Here is an 18,294-nt window from a genome sequence, read left to right on the forward strand (position 1 = left end):
TGGTTTCTTTAATCCAAACAACATTGTCCATATTGATTCCAGTTTGGACATCATGGTTTTACTGTATCATTATCTAATTAGAGTGAGTTCTGTGATAAAAGAATTGAGATGTTCTATTGGCATGTTAATATTTGCACACCTTCATTTTAAAGCTGTTCTTGTTGAAGACAATAGATTCAAACGTTTGTCAATTTCCGTAAAAAAAAAAAAAAGCTTATTTCTTGGATCCTACAGAAAGCTAGAGAGACTGTTTTTTCAGAATTCCTCATTTAAGTTCTATTAATTCAAATTGGGGGCTTTAGGAGAGGATGCAATGAGAGGGAGAGCTAACACAAAGTTTAAAAATATTTACTTTTCATACTTGTGGTGCATAGGAGTTCTCACAAGGGACCATTTTACATTTGGCTCCGAGGTTATCATCACAGCTTACAGATGCAGGTCTTGTGAACTATTAGAAAAAGGTTTAAATATAATAATTTCTCTTGTTATTGAATTTGTCCAGACTGCTTAATATATATGATATCATGGACATTAGCTATGAGTGGCCATTATCTCTTTTGGAGCATATGGTTGATGGAGCTCTATATATACACGTTTTAGGATAAGCAACATTCAAATATATTCGCTTGCTCCAGTAAAACTTCATAAGATATATACTAAGAAAATTTAGCAATTGTGCTACCTTCATTTTATGACTCTGTAGGGACCCTACAAGTTCGGTTTACCCTTAGCGAGGGACTACCCATGTCCTCTGCCCTTGTTAGTGTTAACTTTCCAGAGCTTTTAAAAATTAATGATGTCTAACTCATTCCTTTGCTTTTTACAAGTAGGCTTCCCTTTATTCAAATTGGGGGTGGTTCGGATTTCATCCAGGATTTCTTCAAATACTGTTGGAAGCTGTGCCAGCTTGTCAACTACTTCCTTACAGGAGCATATTGAAAAACTGGTTTCATTCTTTAATTGTACTCAAGTTATAAATGCATTTAAATTTTCTATTTTTTTTTACCAATGTCTGATACAAAGACTGCAAGTGTATTAAGTAGGTCAACTCGTATGTCCATTTAGTTAGCTTGGTAATTAAGAGCCAACATCGTGGCTTGATTAGAATTCAAGATAGACCCCCAGAGCTTGTTTGAATCTACAGCTGTAGTTTTCATATCCTTACCTTCAATCGCAACCGACGGATGAAAAGCTGGGTTCCCGGGAGGTGCTATTAAAGTCAATGAACATGTGAAGATGGAATTGGACAACTGCCAGGTCCCTCCCTTTATGTTGGAAATGAGTACAAGGAAGATTAAGGTCTCATTAAGCTAGAGGCAAAGAATGGGGTATTAGCGGTAGCCACATCTTGTTACTGAAAACTAGTGACCCACCAAATTTAACAACATCCCAGGTTGGCTCTCTTTGCCCTGTGCTGTCCTCAACAGGCAGAGTGGGAGTCTCTCTCTTTATAAGCACCACTGTTGTTTGTATATATAGCATTCTCCTCACCAGCGGGTTTGTAAGTTTGGACAAACTCCATGGGGTTAAAGGGTTGGGTCATCATGCTGTTATCAACCATGATGCTGCTTATATGGTCAGGATGTTTGGTGTTCTTACCATTCTACATCATGAAAATGTCTGATATTTTTGAAGTTTTAGGAGTCTTATAAATCTTATCTGGCCCAGAGTGTCACAAGAGTTTCTGCCCAGCGCCGCAGACTCCCACCCAACACTTGAGGCTCTCACATTAATTAAATCCATCAATTGTTTATGTCCTGGAGTTATTTATGTGACTTTTAGGCAGTTGCCATTTTGCATTTCTTCTTAGGGCTGCCTCAGAGCAAGCGGAATTGTAGTGAAGCAGTATAAGCACTGCTAGCACTGTTCGCACTGTTACTGCTATTAGCGGTGCAAAGTAGCCAAATGCGTACTTTCTGCTTGTATCCCTTTCATCCTTCACTGTATATGATATGGAGGAGGTAAGGGATGTCAATATACCAAAGATAGATGTGTGCATGTTCCCCCCCCTCCCCCTCGTTTAATGCTGGCAAACAAACATAAGTGCACTGCTTGTCCTGTGTCACAGATACACCAGGTTTTTAGAAGACAGTACTTTTGAAGTTATTAAAGTAAAAAGATTTATAGATATCTAGAGACGCAGACACTTTGCGGATCTGACAGATCATGGTGGGATCGGATTGACTGCTACCACTTCATCCAGGAAGTGGTGGTAGCCATCTTGGGACTCAGACTCAGCCAAAATGCTGGAAGTGGACTCGGAAATGGATTTCCAGTAATTGTCCATCCAATAGAGTAAGTGCGAAGAAAGAAACAATTAAGAAATAAACATAAACACAACACTTCCACATTTATGTACCGCTCTGCATTGTGAGGCTTTCTGCATCTCTCGCAGATATGCACCAATTGCAGTGTTGAAGCGAAGATTTATCCCTTGTTTTCTACAAATATTTTTATGGGATTGTATGTCATACAGGTCTGATATTTGCAACATGGATACTACTTTGGACTTCTCTTAATCGTTTCTTTCTTCACACTTCCTCTATTGGCTGGACCATAACTGGAAATCCATTTCCTTTTCCGAGACCATGATTGGACATAAACTTGACCGGATTTGGATGACCAATTGATTGAATTTTTTTTAAATGTTCCATGTCCTGATCACCTTCATGTGGACAAAAACGCGTTGGCTGGTTTGCCTTGGCACACACCTAAGAAGCAACAATATAAAGAAAAAGATTTCTAATAATATTTTAAGTTTGTGGATATACTTTTTACTAACAAATGTCACAGTATGGGTGGGGGAGGAGCTTATGTTTCTGATTATAAGACGGACGTATGTAACATGGGTATGTGTAGTTAGTAAAGGTAATGTAGTTTCACTGGGCCCATTTATTAACCGCCCTAAGGGATGGTTTATGTTTTTCCCTCCAATTTGCATGTTTTTGTTGATGTGTGTTCCAGCACACACCAGTTAAATGTAAGCCTGTGTACGGGTGTAGTGGCTCTAGTAGAAATGGTGGGTGTTTCGGTTTGATTTTGTACGGTTAAGGAAGGGCGGGGTGAGTGTGGGGGAGGTGGCTATGTTGCTGATTGAAACACAGAATTTAGTAACGTGCAGATGTCAAGCTACTGAAGGTGATGTAGTACCACTGGGAGCACTTATAAATGCCCTATGGCATGGTATATGTTTTAGCCACAAATTGTATGTTTTAATATGCTTTGCTCATGAGCGTTCTGGTAGACAGTTGTTAAAATTAAGTTCTTGTATTGCTATAATGTGTTTACTAGGTTTGGTGTGGCCCTCTTTAATTTTGTAAAGTTAAGGAAGGATAGGGAAGAGGGTGGTGCAGTGTTAGTGGGCCCATTTATGGTATGGTATATGTTTTTCTGGCAAATTCCCATGTTTTAATACGTTTTGGTGATAAGTGTTCCAGCAGACAGGTGCACAAATTACACAACATTTCTGTGGATAAGATATCTTCATACTGATAGACACTCTTGTACTGTGGTCGAAGGCGGATAGCGTTCATGGACTATTATGAAACTTGGTGCCATTGTAGATTTCAATGGAAGGTTACACTGTTTGTTTGTTACTATGGTGTAGATAGGGTTCTAAGAGGGAGAAAAAAAAAGTAGGTGTGCTCTAAAGGGGGGAAAAGCTCCTGAAGGGGTCTGGGCTATGCAAGTTGGGGTGTGGTCTAAATCAAGATAAGTATCATTGTGTGCTTTAGAAAATCCTCTCCAATTATCATAGGTTCGGAAAAAAACATTCTTTAAGGGATTTCCCTTTCTTCTACAACGTGGGTAACCTAGCGGGATATCTCCAGTTCTCAGTAGTGAGCAAAATAAGCCTGCGTACATCGATGTGCATGCTGTTACTGCAGTGTAATAAAAAAAAATTGACTATCTTTGAGAGGACTGGAAATAGAGTCTGGGTGAGAGTCGTTTGGAGGCTGCCTAAAAATAATTGACGGTCCTCAGAACCATCCCAATTAAAAGCGCAGTATCCATCCATCCATCCTAAGCACTGCGTCATTCAGCCATCTTTTAATTGATGCATATATTCCTACTTCTATACATACATCTGTTCATACTCTTATCTTAAGCATCTATGAGCGCACTCCTATAGAAAGCACTGTGCCATTCGAATAGCGAATTCCCATTAGTCCTACGACTCGGTGGCACTGTACTATCGAGAAAGGAAGTCTCAGCCTAGCAGGTCTGCCCATATTCGAGTCACAAAAGGGGGTGGTGATGGACGGAGCATCTGAATCAACCACTCACACCCAGTCAAAAGATCTGGGTTTAATTCATCACAGTTCTTTAGCCCACTCTGCCACCCCAGTTCAGACATGGCTATATGCAAATCAGTCTGGCCCTGTGCCTCATGGGAACAGTCCAGCCCGAACTGCCAAGCCATGTCTTCCCTGGACCGGAAACAAGCTTCCGAGGACCGGTTTCTGGCATTCCAGCCGTCTTCAGCCCGGCTTGCTTGAATCCAGTGGCAAAGTGAGCAAGGGACTCACGTCTGAGCATACCCTGCCACACTTGTGGCGGCCAAAAGCGGTACAAAAGGGGGTGGTGATGGACGGAGCATCTGAATCAATCAAACACTCACACCCAGTCAAAAGATTTGAGTTTAATCCATCACCGTTTTTTAGCCAACTCTGCCACCCCAGTTCAGACATGGCTATATGCAAATCAGTCTGACCCTGTGCCTCATGGGAACAGTTCAGCCCGAACTGCCAAGCCATGTCTTCGGGCTGGTTTGTTCCCATGAGGAACAGGGTCAGACTGATTTGCATATAGCCATGTCTGAACTGGGGTGGCAGAGTGGGCTAAAGATAGGTGTGTAGAAATCAAAAATCCACTTCTTAGGGGTTCCACTAATACAAAGAAGATTACACAGAATCTGGAATATGAAATAACATCTTTATTAAACTCAAATGATTGAGACTATGTCACACAGAAGCCTTAGCAACTGAATGAGGCAGTCTGCTAGAATGGTCTTACTTCACGTCTTATATACTGTTTATCCTGCCCCAGGCATGTAAGGTAGTTGTACTAATTACATTCCTAAACAAATGGAACATCTGGAGTGTCAGCAGGTGAGTAGCCTTTGGGGTTTTAGCAGGATATCGGCAAAACATTAGAATTACATAGTTCACAAAGGTTAATCTGATTTAGATGGCACTGCAGAGCATGGCATGATTACATGTATAGTATCCTCAGGAGTGTCGTCCCTGCGACGCACTCGTAAATGATTTGTTCATACCATTTGTTCAATAAAAAGGTAAATGCGGGTGGTCATAGATGCTTCAATAAAGTGTATTTTCTTGCGTTCTTTTGATTCGTGTTATTCTTTCATAATAAGTTTAAAAAATATTCATGACAATTATGCCCAAGGTTTCCGCTCTTTGGTCGGACGTGTATGCGATGTCTTCAAATTGCATGTTTTTGGTGGTTGCTGCTCATACGACGTTTGGCACAGTTGGACATTATGAAACTTTATATGTGGTGGTCGTGATCGCACTCAGATGTGTTGTTTATAAAGAAAGTTCGTGCTTGTAGGTGGTGCTGTCATAGTATAGCTCACTGTGCTCTGAGCTAGCTAAGATCCAAAACGCAGCACTTCCCTCAGGAGTGTCGTCCCTGCGACGCACTTGTAAATGATTTGTTAATACCATTTGTTCAATAAAGGTAAAAGCGGGTGGTCATAGATGCTTCAATACCAAAAAGCGGAAACCTTGGGCACAATTGTCATGATTATTTTTGAAACTTATTATGAAAGAATAACACGAATCAAAAGAACGCAAGAAAATAAACTTTATTGAAGCATCTAGGACCACCCGGATTTACCTTTATTGAACAAATGGTATAAACAAATCATTTACGAGTGCGTCGCAGGGACGACACTCCTGAGGGAAGTGCCGCGTTTTGGATCTTAGCTAGCTCAGAGCAACGTGAGCTATACTATGACAGCACCACTTACAAGCACGAACTTTCTTTATAAACAACAACACATCTGAGTGCGATCACGACCACCACATAAAGTTACATGTACAGTATCCCAACCCAAAAGTTAATCATTAAGAATGTCTCAAATTCAACCTCCAAAAGCCAGACAAACCTATAATTGAAAGCATAACCAATGTAATGAAGCAACATAAAAAGAAACAGTAACAGGTGATGAACAAGATAAGGCATGTGCAAGGAAACTAAAAGTTAACGATGTCCTAAACATTGATTGGCAATCTCAGACAAAGATCAATCAGGGAAATTGGCTTTGCGAGGTCAGTATCTTCAGTTCATTCCAGAGTCAGAAAGAAACCTAATTAATGTATACATGGAATAAGAAGGCCAGGCCACTTTATTCGCCAGGCTACCTTCACAGGCCTACGTGAGGGCAACACAAAATGGTGGCACAATATAAAATGGAGTCAGTCTCAAGAATTACAGAACCTCAGGCCCTCCTTTTGCCATTACGTAGGCAATAACCTAAGGCTCATGTTAATCTGAATCTAGGTCTATATCGATATTCATTAGGTTGTCAAGGTATTGCTGTAACATCATCTTATTATTCTCTACTTCTCTCGGGACAGGTCTCCGAACACACATAGTAGCACAAAGACTCACTCCTGGTGGACCATTTTTGGATGCTAGAGGCGGAGCCACTTCCTCTTCCATAGCAATTCAGTCAAATGAGAATTTAATTAACATTTACGTTATACAATTGCACTGGAATTCCTGTGCAACTGTGCCCAAAGTCCGTTCAAAGCCTCTCCGGCAGGCTTCTATCGTTCATCAATATGCTTCCATTGTCTTCTTCCGCAATAGGCCTCTCGATTCAGGCCTTCCATGAAAATAGTTCTTCTCAGTATCCGTTGGAGTGCCCTCCTGGCAAACACTCACAGCTCACTTGAAAGTCTCAATGTCTCAAGGCAGTGCACGAGTGTCTCTCCTCTGCGGCAGACACTTCAAATAATGTGCTCTTCATTGGTCATGGGCACAGATCATCTCATGCAGACCCGGGTCTACATTCTCAGGCTCCAACACTCATTATTCAGTGTCAGAGGATGCTCAGGCTGCTCTTTCACACGCAGCATAATGTAGTGCCTTTTGCCAATCTTGGATCCTCCGGTACACTGCCCTTCCGTTGGAGCAAAGGAAAAAGGGGAGTGTGTGGCCAAAACTCAGGCCAAGGGGCTCAAGGGACTGCACACTGTCAGAGGTTACCAGCACATGACAGGTAGCTTTTGCTCTTTTGCACTGAAACTCTGGTTCTGTGACAAAACCAGATCCTCCTTTTTCTCTGATGTTCAACGCCTTATGATGAAGCAAGCACAATGCTTTGGAGATGCAGTTGATGAAGCACTTTCTGGGTGTTGGGACTGTAGGGCCAAGGTATGTAGCCCTCATCGGTAGCTGACACTGATGAGAATTAGGACTCATCTTTATCACCGTTCTGCAGGGTATCATTCTTCCTTTGACTCTGGAAGATCCCGCAGAACCTAGTGATGTAGGAAATGTAACACAGTTGTTAGTTTCCTTCAATTTAGTACAAAAAAACAGTTCAATATTTAACAAGGGGACTGCAAGCAGGTGGCCTGCAATCTTCAAAGGAGTGGCCATACGCCATGGGACTATTGTGATCTAAAATACACTGTCATTCTCATAGAATACAAAGACAAAGGCAGTAGGCAAAAAAGTGACTCTAGCCTCTTCAATTGGGTTGCCATGTGAGAGCATATTCTCTACCATCTAAGGGTAGATAACTACATGAGAATTCTATATGAATGGATGTCCTCACACATAGTGACATCGTCTAATGGGGTAAACATTTTCTCTCAATGATTAAGTCTAAGTGTTCCTAAATTCCTTATCTAGAACACCTCAAAAGCGAAATCACATAATACAGATTATCAGGGACATATAGATACCTCCTTTTCAATAATTGTGCATCAGGTGTACTATTCAAAACAAAGGCTAATGATCAAAATGTGGAAACAAAAAGACAAGAACTAGAGAGTCCTGGTATTTCCATTATTAAAACACATCTGGTCCATCAAAAATTAAAGCAACAGAAAAAAAAGGAACTGATAGCCAAATTAGAATAGGAATTAAATTGGTCATATTCAAAAAATAAACGTAAGGTATCTCCTATTAAGGTGGAAAACTTGTCTTACTATAATATTAAGTCAGTTAACCAGTCTATCACTACCCTGACAGTCAGTCTGGAAAACATCGAAGTAGGCCTAAAGAAAATTCTTGAAAACCAGGTCATACAAAAGGGAATTATACGTAATATGATGGTCCCTGGTACATCACTGCAGTCTGGAAGTGTGAAACTGAACAATACACCAATTATAATAAATGAGCTGACTGGTGAAAGGAATACGGAAAAGGGAAATGGAGTAGGACACAGCTAAAATCCCCAATCACTAGGCACAATTCGACATCGATCAGGGGAGAAGCGTCAAAATAAAAATCTATAGGAAGAACAAGAAATTACACGAGTGATAGTCAAGTTTGTGACATAATACCAAGAGTATGGGTGATACACAAAAGTGCAAAAGGTAAAGCACGGCGCACTGCTTCAATTAGATATAGGGTTTGAAGAAGGGTCAAGGGAGGTTAAACAATTTAAGGTGCTCCTTACAGGTAACGCAACTGTTCTGGTGCGTCCAATGGGTTTATGGGGTTGAGTGCGCTACTGGGGTGTAAGCGCATCCCTGTGGTGGGCACACTTGTGTGGACCTGTGTGTATGACAACAACACAGTGAGTTCCAAAAGATTCAAAATGCCAAAAGTTTAGATGGTTTTCAAAATTTAATTCAAGTTTCCATAGGTGTGTATCATATTGTCATCATATGAATTTGTTAATGAGCGTTGCTTTCATCATTAAACATAGAAGAAGCTCCAATGCATTTCGGACCCACCGTCCTTTTTCAAGGAGCATTGGTGAAAACGGAAGATAGTGCGCATCGGTCTCCGGATCAAATGATACACAAAAGTCACAATAGTACACACATTTTAACTCTACCGCTGGTCCCTACACCATATACGGTAATCTCAGCTAATAGTCCAGTTCCATCTTCAAGGGAAAAAAAAGGAAAAGTTTAGGTCACCTTTAGCAAAAGCCACAAATCTAAAATTTCATCCTTCGGTCCAATCAAGGAAACATAAATCTAGGGCTGCCTGTTTCTTGAGGGAAAGGGCAGTCATAGCTAACTGCAGGTGACACAATTTTATCCTGTATATCTTTTATTTTTCTTCAATATTATATAGCCAAATTTGACATACACTGGTGAAGTGTTGTCTGTCTTGTTCACAACATGAAAAATCATATCTGTGAAATTTAGTATCAGCGGAAAGTTACCCAACTGTTGTGCAGCGATATGCATAGTCCTGAAAAATCCCTTCACAACATAGGGGAACTTGTAATAGTATCAAAAGCAACAACATAAAACAAAAATATGCATAAGAAAAATCACACACATGCCAAGCCATCAGATATACGCCCTGCATATCAAGCACAAAGAGCATAGACAAAGTATAATAGCATATGTAAATAAGCGGTGACACAACACCATTGCATGCACTCTATGCACTGTGAACCTGCAGCCCAAAACCCAATATTCTGGCCTGCTTAATTTGTCAGGCTTAAAATCGAAATTACACCAAAATTACTTTTTTACTTTCCTCGCCCTCCGTTTGACAGCAGATCACCAGTCAGTGGAGATCAGCTGTCAAATACAACTTACTGTGTCGCTTCTGATACACAGGACCAGCAGGAACAATTCATAGCAGGACAAAATGCAAAAACGTGAAAAACACACAAACCTTTTTTCTTCAAAGGAGTCATACAAAAACTCATCTTGTTTCAACATACTGCTAGCCCCCACCTTACTGACCTCAAGGTCAAAATCTGCCTCTCTTCATCCCTCTCTCTCTCTTCACCCTGAAGCTGTTTAAAGACAAAAAGCCTTCCCAACTCTTTCTAACTTGCAATAACCAACCCTATCCAAAACCACATATCATATATATTATTCCCTTTAGGGGCCACCTTCCACTCCTATTCCCAGACTCAAAAACATCTACTGTGAATAATTCACAGAACACAACAACACAACATACCAGCTTTAGAACAAATGCTTGCTACCACCCTACACAATGGTACTCATTTCATCAACCTTACATGGATGAACGGCTCAGTAGGTCCAGCTAAAGTTAGAACCTTCAACCCTGATATTAAACACCAACCTCTGCACCGGGCACATTGGCTCACTGAGCTATGAAAAGCAACCTCAAATGGTAACAACCTGCAAGTTTGTATTATACACAAATGTATGCATTTACTGAAGCCTGAGACACTTTAAAGCTATTGTAAATGGCAAGAATGCTGTTTAAAAGTCTATTTAACTCAATTTCGACTTTGATCTCTGGGGCACTTAAAAATAAAGATCCTACAATTGCATTACTTATTAATCATCCTCAGAATGTTCTTTACAGATTGCAGAGATTGGACATTAGACATATCTCATGTAATTCCTTAGATAAATGAGTTTTTACGCCTGCGCCAAGTGAAAACCCACATGCTAATGCCCTGATTATGCAGTAACACACAACTTAAATTAAGTTCTAATGCTAGGAGGTCATAGTACGAGTATTAAGCTTCATAAATAATAAAAAACGAATTTAGAAGCACTTCTTTTTTATAATTATTTTTCATAATTAATAATTATTTTTACTAAACCCAATCATTTTTGATAATTCCGCATATAAAAGCAAGCTGCATCTTTTGCCTATCATTTTTAGATGCATTCATTTATGAGCCTAAGCACAGAAGCCTAACTGAAAACATGACAGATTTTCGCACCACTTTTTTTTTAAAAAGACAATTATCATTTAGCAACAGAACCAAGAAAATGCTTAAAGAGAGGAAAACCACAATAAAAATGTCTTCCTGTGATACAAAATAATGAACCTTATTTTTGTAACCCTTTAAAACACTATTCTGAAATGCAAAGTTCAAACCGTGATTAACTAGCGGGTAAGTCCTTGCTAAATAAACATTCCGATGTTATTCGTGGCCTTCAAATAACAACATCTGCTTCCTTAACAGCCCTGCACAGTGTTGAAACCTGAGCACGGTGGCAGTCTTACTTAAAACAGACATTTCAAGTTTTAAAATGCGTGTGCAATAAGATGCATTTAAATTTTAGCAAAAATTCACTTTAGCTGAAGTGTTTGTCTGTTTACATGTAATACAATGAATGTAAGTAAAAAATGCTATAAATTTGTTTTTCTACAAAACACAATTTATTTTTGAGGCCTTTCATATTCCTAGTGAATGTGAATTTTATTTTTATCTATTTTTTTAAGCATTTAACAGTTTGTACATAGGCGTTTTTACTTAGTCTATAAATTAAATAGCAACATATAGCGATTTTAGCATGTCACATAGTAAATTGCTGCATTTTTAATTAATTTCTACTTAATATTAATTAATTTGACATTTTACTTAACAGACTGAAAACATCAAAAACCCACAAACACACATTGAGCTAATTTCAGACATAAACAGAAAGGGTTCAAACACTCAGGACACACAATACAGCGCTTTAGCCATTTGTTTTATAAATTGCACCATCACTATTCACTTACAGAAGTGACACTAATGGGAAAAACCACATAGACATTTAAAAACACATTTAACCCACAGATCAACACATAGGACTGAAACAAAGGGCAGCCCACAGACTGCACTTAAACCACACCATTTGTAAATACTAGTTGTAAGTCATATTTACAAGAAACGCTTCTCAATAGTGTTCCAAAAACTGCAAAAACAGCCCAACAGACCTTTATTTCCAAGAAGCCAAGATACACTCAATTCACTAGCTTTGGCTGGCAGAACACCAAAAATCGCTCTGCATATCTCCATTCATAAAATTGCACAGAAAAAAGGATCCTTATATGTATTAGGTCCATATTTTAATTCCCTGCGATACAAAATCACCAAGGAAGAAATATGTTTTTATACCCAAACCTATTTAGGTATTCCCTCTAGGGGAACTAGCTAATTTTAATTCACATCTCACTATGGTACCTTCCAAAAAGTAACACATTCTTAGATGTGCGCTTGAAAACAGGCATGCCAAAAATATTGCAGAATATACAATATTATATCCAAAGTAGTGCTTAAAGTAGTCTTCGTACGTGCACCGTTCAACAAAATCAGATAGAGAAAAATCTACTCACTACCTGCCTACACAAATTGCAATTCGCATATACAAACCTATACAAATCCAAAGTTGGCCAACACAAATTCCAAAATTCCAAAGCTATACCAAACAAATGGTTGTCGAAATTCTAACTGCCAAGTTCTAAATGACCTAACAGTCTTTTTTTTAAATACTCACGCCAAAAAGGTTCTCAGTCAGGAGTGGCATCATGTGGAGGATCAAAATCAGGAAGATCAGAAATATACTGGGCTGCAGAGACAAAGAATCCCCAGCACCTCTGTGCACAGAGTACCTCCTTAGTAGAGTCCTGTCCTGTCTTCCTCAGTAGATTTCTGTCTTCTGACAAGATCACTCCCTCAGATAGCCACTTCTCTGATGAGGCCCACGTTGGCTGCGCCATTTGTAGAAATCAAAAATCCACTTCTCAGGGGTTCCACTAATACAAAGAAGTTGACACAGAAGCTGGAATATGAAATACCATCTTTATTAAACTCAAATGAGTGAGACTATGTCACACAGAAGCCTTAGCAACTGAATGAGGCAGTCTGCTAGAATGGTCTTACTTCATGTCTTATATACTGTTTATCCTGCCCCAGGCATGTAAGGGAGTTGTACCAATTACATTCCTAAACAAATGGAAAATCTGGAGTGTCAGCAGGTGAGTAGCCTTTGGGGTTTTAGCAGAATATCGGCAAAACATTATAATTACATAGTTCACAAAGGTTAATCTGATTTAGATGGCACTGCAGGGCATGGCATGATTACATGTACAGTATCCCAACCCAAAATTTAATTAAGAATGTCCCAAATTCAACCTCCAAAAGCCGGACAAACCTATAATTGAAAGCATAACCCATGTAATGAAGAAACATAAAAGAAACAGTAACAGATGATGAGGATAAGGCATGTGCAAGGACACTAAAAGTTAACGATGTCCTGAACATTGATCGGCAATCTCAGACAAAGATCAATCAGGGAAATTGGCTTTGCGAGGTCAGTTTCAGGTGAAGAGGTCAGTTTTACAGTTCATTCCAGAGTCAGAAAGAAACCTAATTAATGTATATATGGACTAAGAAGGCCAGCCCACTTTATTTGCCAGGCTACCTTCACAGGCCTACGTGAGGGCAACACAAAATGGTGGCACATAATAAAATGGAGTAAGTCTTTAAAATTAAAGACCCTCAGGTGATGGATTAAACCCAGATCTTTTGACTGGGTGTGAGTGTTTGATTGATTCAGATGCTCCATCCATCACCACCCCCTTTTGTACCGCTTTTGGCCGCCATAAGTGCGGCAGGGTATGCTCAGACGTGAGTCCTTTGCTCACTTTGCCACTGGATTCAAGCAAGTCGGGCTGAAGACGGCTGGAATGCCAGAAACCGGTCCTCAGAAGCTTGTTTCCGGTCCAGGGAAGACATGGCTTGGCAATTCGGGCTGGACTGTTCCCATGAGGCACAGGGTCAGACTGATTTGCATATAGCCATGTCTGAACTGGGGTGGCAGAGTGGGCTAAAGAACGGTGATGGATTAAACCCAGATCTTTTGACTGGGTGTGATTGTTTGATTCAGATGATCCGTCCATCACCACCCCCTTTTGTACTGCATATTCGGATCACAGGGATGCATGCTGTTCCTTACCTAACTGCACCCTCGGAGCACACGGCGGTGGTGGAGAAGCCCATCCCCACTGGAAGGCCCTGAAATGAACTGTTGGAGTGGCACTTGTGTCGGATTGTAGACAACTTCAGGGTTTAGTACATGCGTGAGCATTGGAGGAGCACCTATAAACCTAGGTCAGCATAATGGCTGCATCCAGCGCAAAGAAGGATAGGACCCTAAAAGAAATGCTGCAAAAACAGCCTGGGGCTTCTAGTCGATGTGATGGAGGGGGGTGATGGACCAGCCACTAAGGCCTTCATGACAGAGCTGTTCTCCGCCCTTGAGAAAGACATCCAAGACTTGAAGGGCCAACTCTCCGCTGATCTGGAAGAGCTTAGACACGACATGGAGGTGGGTGAATGAGTGACCAATCTGGAGGAACACGACGCGTGAGGAGGAACTCCACATGATGCAACAAGACCTGATCCGGCTGCAGGAGCAGCACCTGGACTTGCAGGCACACGCATAAGATCGAGAATCGCTCTTGGAGAAACAATGTACGGATACGAGGTGTGCCTTGGCCGACTGAAGGAGACATCTCAGGTCTTGCGTCTTAGCTCTCTTTCGACATGTTCTGTGCAAAGAGGACACTAAAGACATACAGATGGACCTGTGCATAGGGTGGGCCTGCCCAGAGGGGATAAGGCCCCACTGCCAGGTATCCTAGTATGTATCCATGATTTTCAGCTAAAGGAGCTGTTAATACGCAAATCTCGAGAGTCCCAGCCCATTCAATTATGAGGCCATTGTCCTGAACGCTTTCAGGACCTCCGGAGTCTACCTTGGTCAAGAGGCGAGAATTTCGGGTTGTTACCTCCCATCTTCGTGACAAAGGGATCCCGTACTCCTGGGGTACAAAAGAGCTGCGATTGGCTGGCAGCAACCTGAGAAGAAAGTTGTAGCTGACATTTTACACACCAGGAAATGGCCCCGGCAGCAAAAAAATATATAAGGTTTAGTGGAAAGGGGTAGGATAGAGGCACCTAGACCCCTGGGAGCAATATTGGGTCTGTGGTGGCCCCTGGTGGGAGGAACATGGCCAGAAACCTTTTTTTCCATGTGTGAATATTCGAAATTCATTGCGATGCTCAGCAAGGCACCCAGTGTAACTTCAGACTTGCATATTCGGCTGAAAAATAACAAAAACACTCACTCAGATACATATGCACACACTCAGACCCACGCAGAGACTCATGCACCCACTTCAGCTGAGTCCCAAAAACAAATGCAAAAGAAGAAAGAAAAGGGAGCAGGGTAGGAATACCCCAACCCTCTAGCCGTGGTCTAGGAGTCCTAGAGGGACCCCACCAGGGCAAAAGATTTTTTTTTAATTCACTACAAATTTTTTGAAATATTTAAAATTCCCCCCCCCCCCCCCAAAAAAAAAAAAAAAAAAACACACAAGCATGGTCTCCCGTGCTTATTTTTAATGTAGCCCTTCGGTGGGCCAGGTCCTGAGGGCATGCAGAGATTTTAAATACCACAGAAGGAGGTGCATTCCCCCCAATCCCCCCCTCCAAGGGCATATTTATACCACAGGGACCACTACCACTTCCTTGTAGCTATATTTTAGGAAGTAGACAGAGGGGAGACAAGTGGGGGGGGGGGGGAAGGGGACCATCTCCCCAGGGTCAAATATTTTAAATGAACATATACGGCCCTGGGACCACCCCTCCCTGGGCTGGGCACAAAAAGAAGGGGTGCTGTGGAACCCACCCTGCTGGAGCCTTATAAGGCTCTGGGGTATATCACCCCTTGGGGCCGGATCATGCCTTGTCCTGGGGTACCCGTAGAGGTTTAATCTATTTTGCTGCCTGCATGTCCGGGCAGGGAGAGGGATGAAATGATTGATCATGCATGCAAAGAGCTGCAGTTCTTGAAGCTCCCTGAATGAAAGAGCAATGCTGGCTCAAGCAGGAGGCGGTAAGCCGGCTGGGAACGTGGGGGCTCTCAGGCTCCCTTGGTGGTCCCCATTCTACACACTGGGTGCCCTAGGTGTGACCAGGGCACCCAGGGACATATGGCGGGCCCTCAAGGGATGGAGCCCCGGGGCTGAAATCAGCCCAGGGAGGGAGGCTACACTGCACCCCTCCCCATTTGTTTGTGGCGGGGCTCCAGAGGATGGAGCCCAGTCTGAAATCAGCCAGGGGGCCGCACTGCTCCTCTCACTCATTTGTTTGTGATCAGGCCCCGGTGGATGGGGTTCCCGTGGCCGAAATCTGCCCAGAGAGGGGTGTCGCATGCCTCTCCTCCTCCATTGAATTAAGGCTGGGCCCTTGGGGATAGGGTCCCAGGGCTCAAATCGGCCTGGGGACAGGGACCAGGAGGCCCCCTCCTCCATTAGGGTTTTGCAAGGTTGTTTTGGCCCATAAGCTCATCTCACAGAAATTGAACCTTAAAAGGGAGGCACTTACGGATGTAAACATCGCAAGTGCCCGGTTGAAGCTCCACTACTGTAGAGGACAAACAATCCTTTCTCCTGGGCTTGGCAAAGTTAGAGCAAGGGGATTTTCCCAGCATTTCCATATTGAAATACAATCTGAAATACTTTGTGGCCCTGACTGCTTCGTTGATCTATTGGAGCACAATCTGTATGTTACTGTGACGAGTGGGTTCTTTCTTGTCCTGCCCTGGTGAGAGCCGAGTCCATAGTTCCCCCTTTAAACTACAAAGAGTATGCAAATGTTTGGTCCCACACAAACACTCAATTAGTGTTTGGCCCCATCCAACTTGGTAGTATGCAATGGTCTTCTTGCCCTTTGACAGGATGTAGGACAGCTTAACTAGAGGCCCTCCAGCGCCTTTTCCGCTGATTTTGATTACGCGTTCTCCGTGCTGAGCAACATGAGAACATCTCCACCAAACAAACAAGCACTTACTTTATATAGCTAAGAGAAAGTACCCTTGTTTGGTGGAGATTTACCTCTTTGTAGTCTCACTGTCTTCTCTACAGGAGGATTTATGTTAACACAGAAATCTGTATAAAGACGCACAACGAACAATCACATTGCCAAAATGTACACAAGGTCACTGGAGACATTTCCTCGTGGGCCATTACACAGATGTAGTGTAAAATATGCACTGAACATTTACCCAACGAGGTAGCACTTACTAATTAAAACTAATAACATTGTGCACGCCTGCAACGCCAAAAGGCGGTGCAGCACGCAAAATGTAATTAGTTTTATTTATTTACCTACCTCCGTTCGGCTGTATGCCGGAGTTTAGTACCCCCACCCCGCCCTTGCCCTACCACCCTGCAGTACTCCCTCGAGGAGCCGCTACTGGCAAATATCAATTATAGCATGGTTATAATGTATACTCCAAACTGCATGCTCTCTTGGTACAAAACTAGTTGTATTAATGCCGTTGTCATAGTACTTATTTAATACCTTTCGGTATGTTGAAATGCAGAGCTGGCCCTATGACGTTTCCAAGAGGGCACTCACTGCAAGGTGCGTTTTAAAAAAAATCCCTCAGTTACAGAGCGATAAATTGAATTGCCCAAGAACCCAAGCAGTTTAGGGCCGATGCAAGCACTTGTAACTCCGAGCCTACAAATCTGCAACATGATCTACTTTTCACTTACAACGCCTGCGCAGGCCAGTTGTTATTATTATTATTTTTTTTTTTTTACAAGAACACATTTAATTAAAGGAGCATTGATAAATTATTTTGAGACAATAGAATACAGGCCATTGCTCTGATGTATACGTAGCACCCATTACTTACCCAAGCTGCCCGACCATGTCAGTCACAACCGCCTCACTGGTCTTGCCTGCTAGTATCGGCGCCATTGCTGCCCAGATGAAGAAAAAACACGTGAAAATAAGGCCCGAAAATAACGCTGTCTTCCTTCTCCGAAGGATCACTTCATTCTACGTAAAGCTGTCTCCGGCAGGCCGCGTACATTGGGTTGGTCAGGAGTCAGTTTCCACAGGGACGTTTGGTGCAGACTCGGTACTGCAGGAGGCCTGACTGACGCAGCATCATCATATATGAGGTAAACCCGAGGTAGGGCGGGGGTAGCAATAGCACATCCGCCATCCAAATGGCTGTTTCAAGTGGGTGCTGCTAGGTTACACCCCCAAGATGAATGTTCACCGGGGTGGGGCGGAAAGGACAGTATTTGGGAAATCTCTCAGTGTTTGGGATCAATATTTGAAGTTCATTAACCTCACAGTTGTTGAAAACATGACTGGCAAATTCCCGGCACTACAAATAAAGACCCTTCCGCATGTTCAGCTTGCATTTGTGTTCACAGGTGCCAAGAATCGTTTTGTAAGCAGTGTGGGGGCATAGACAGTGAAAGCGGCCGTTTCCGTTGTTTTCGCTCAGAAAACGAAAGAAAAAATTTTTTTTTAAAGAAAAATACTGGCAAAGC

At 42.1% G+C, this 18,294-nt stretch overlaps 1 protein-coding gene across 1 annotated transcript in view; it reads right to left on the reverse strand.

The window, feature by feature from the left end:
* The window catches only part of UPP2 (uridine phosphorylase 2), a 162,879-nt gene extending 144,859 nt beyond the window's left edge, over positions 1–18,020 (reverse strand). The window contains exon 1 of the mRNA XM_086956668.1: positions 17,643–18,020. Within this exon, the coding sequence (XP_086812794.1) occupies positions 17,643–17,707 (65 nt within the window). The 5' untranslated portion in view covers positions 17,708–18,020. The remainder of the gene's footprint in view (positions 1–17,642) is intronic.
* Positions 18,021–18,294: the final 274 nt, after the last annotated feature.

Source organism: Lissotriton vulgaris, chromosome 2_1 (assembly GCF_964263255.1).
Source record: "Lissotriton vulgaris chromosome 2_1, aLisVul1.2, whole genome shotgun sequence".
Lineage (NCBI taxonomy): Eukaryota > Metazoa > Chordata > Amphibia > Caudata > Salamandridae > Lissotriton > Lissotriton vulgaris.